Source organism: Protobothrops mucrosquamatus, unplaced genomic scaffold (genome assembly GCF_001527695.2).
Source record: "Protobothrops mucrosquamatus isolate PMUCROS unplaced genomic scaffold, P.Mucros_1.0 scaffold192, whole genome shotgun sequence".
NCBI classification, from domain to species: domain Eukaryota; kingdom Metazoa; phylum Chordata; class Lepidosauria; order Squamata; family Viperidae; genus Protobothrops; species Protobothrops mucrosquamatus.
In genome coordinates this window covers 78215-78811 of record NW_015386548.1, presented here as the reverse complement: position 1 = coordinate 78811, position 597 = coordinate 78215, and the positions used below count along the sequence as shown (strand labels likewise).

Genomic DNA, 597 nt, shown 5'->3' with positions numbered 1-597 from the left:
TCTCAGACCAATATGTCATGAGAAGGTGAAATAAAATACTATTAACATAACTAATAAATCCAAATCCTCTGTTCTCTATTCCTTGTTACAGGTCGGAGAGTATGTCCAGGTGAGACCCTTGCCAAAACAGAGATATTCATGTTCTTTACTAGTCTTCTGCAGAGATTCACCTTCCAGCCAGCTCCTGGACTATCAAAAGAAGACCTGGACATGACCCGTGCAGTTGGGTTTACAACACCTCCCAAGACTTACATGTTATGTGCTGTACCATGTTTCTAAAAACTAGGGATATTCAGAGACTCGTGAGTCTCAATCGTTCAGCTGTATCTGTCTTTCTTGGAGTCTTTTTTTTCTTGCAACATCTGGTTTTTGGATATAGTTTTTTGGTGGCCTATATATATATATACCTTTTCTTAAATGTTAAGAGTACCACATATCGTTTTGCTGAGTCCCATAAGATCAGTAGTTAACAAGGATATATCAAAATTGGTAATGGTAAACATCAAAATTTATTTTTTTAATCAGAAGGTATGATCATCAGTTTCCAAGAAAAAAGCCAGTTCCCAAATGAGCAATACTATCAGTAGTAGACAAAGG

The 597-nt window shown here is 36.7% G+C and overlaps 1 protein-coding gene across 1 annotated transcript in view; it reads left to right on the top strand.

Annotated features, from left to right (window-relative positions):
• LOC107285555 (cytochrome P450 2K6-like) overlaps positions 1-279 on the top strand; it is a 15101-nt gene extending 14822 nt beyond the window's left edge. The window contains exon 9 of the mRNA XM_015813755.1: positions 92-279. Coding sequence (XP_015669241.1) covers positions 92-279 — 188 coding nt within the window. The remainder of the gene's footprint in view (positions 1-91) is intronic.
• Positions 280-597: the final 318 nt, after the last annotated feature.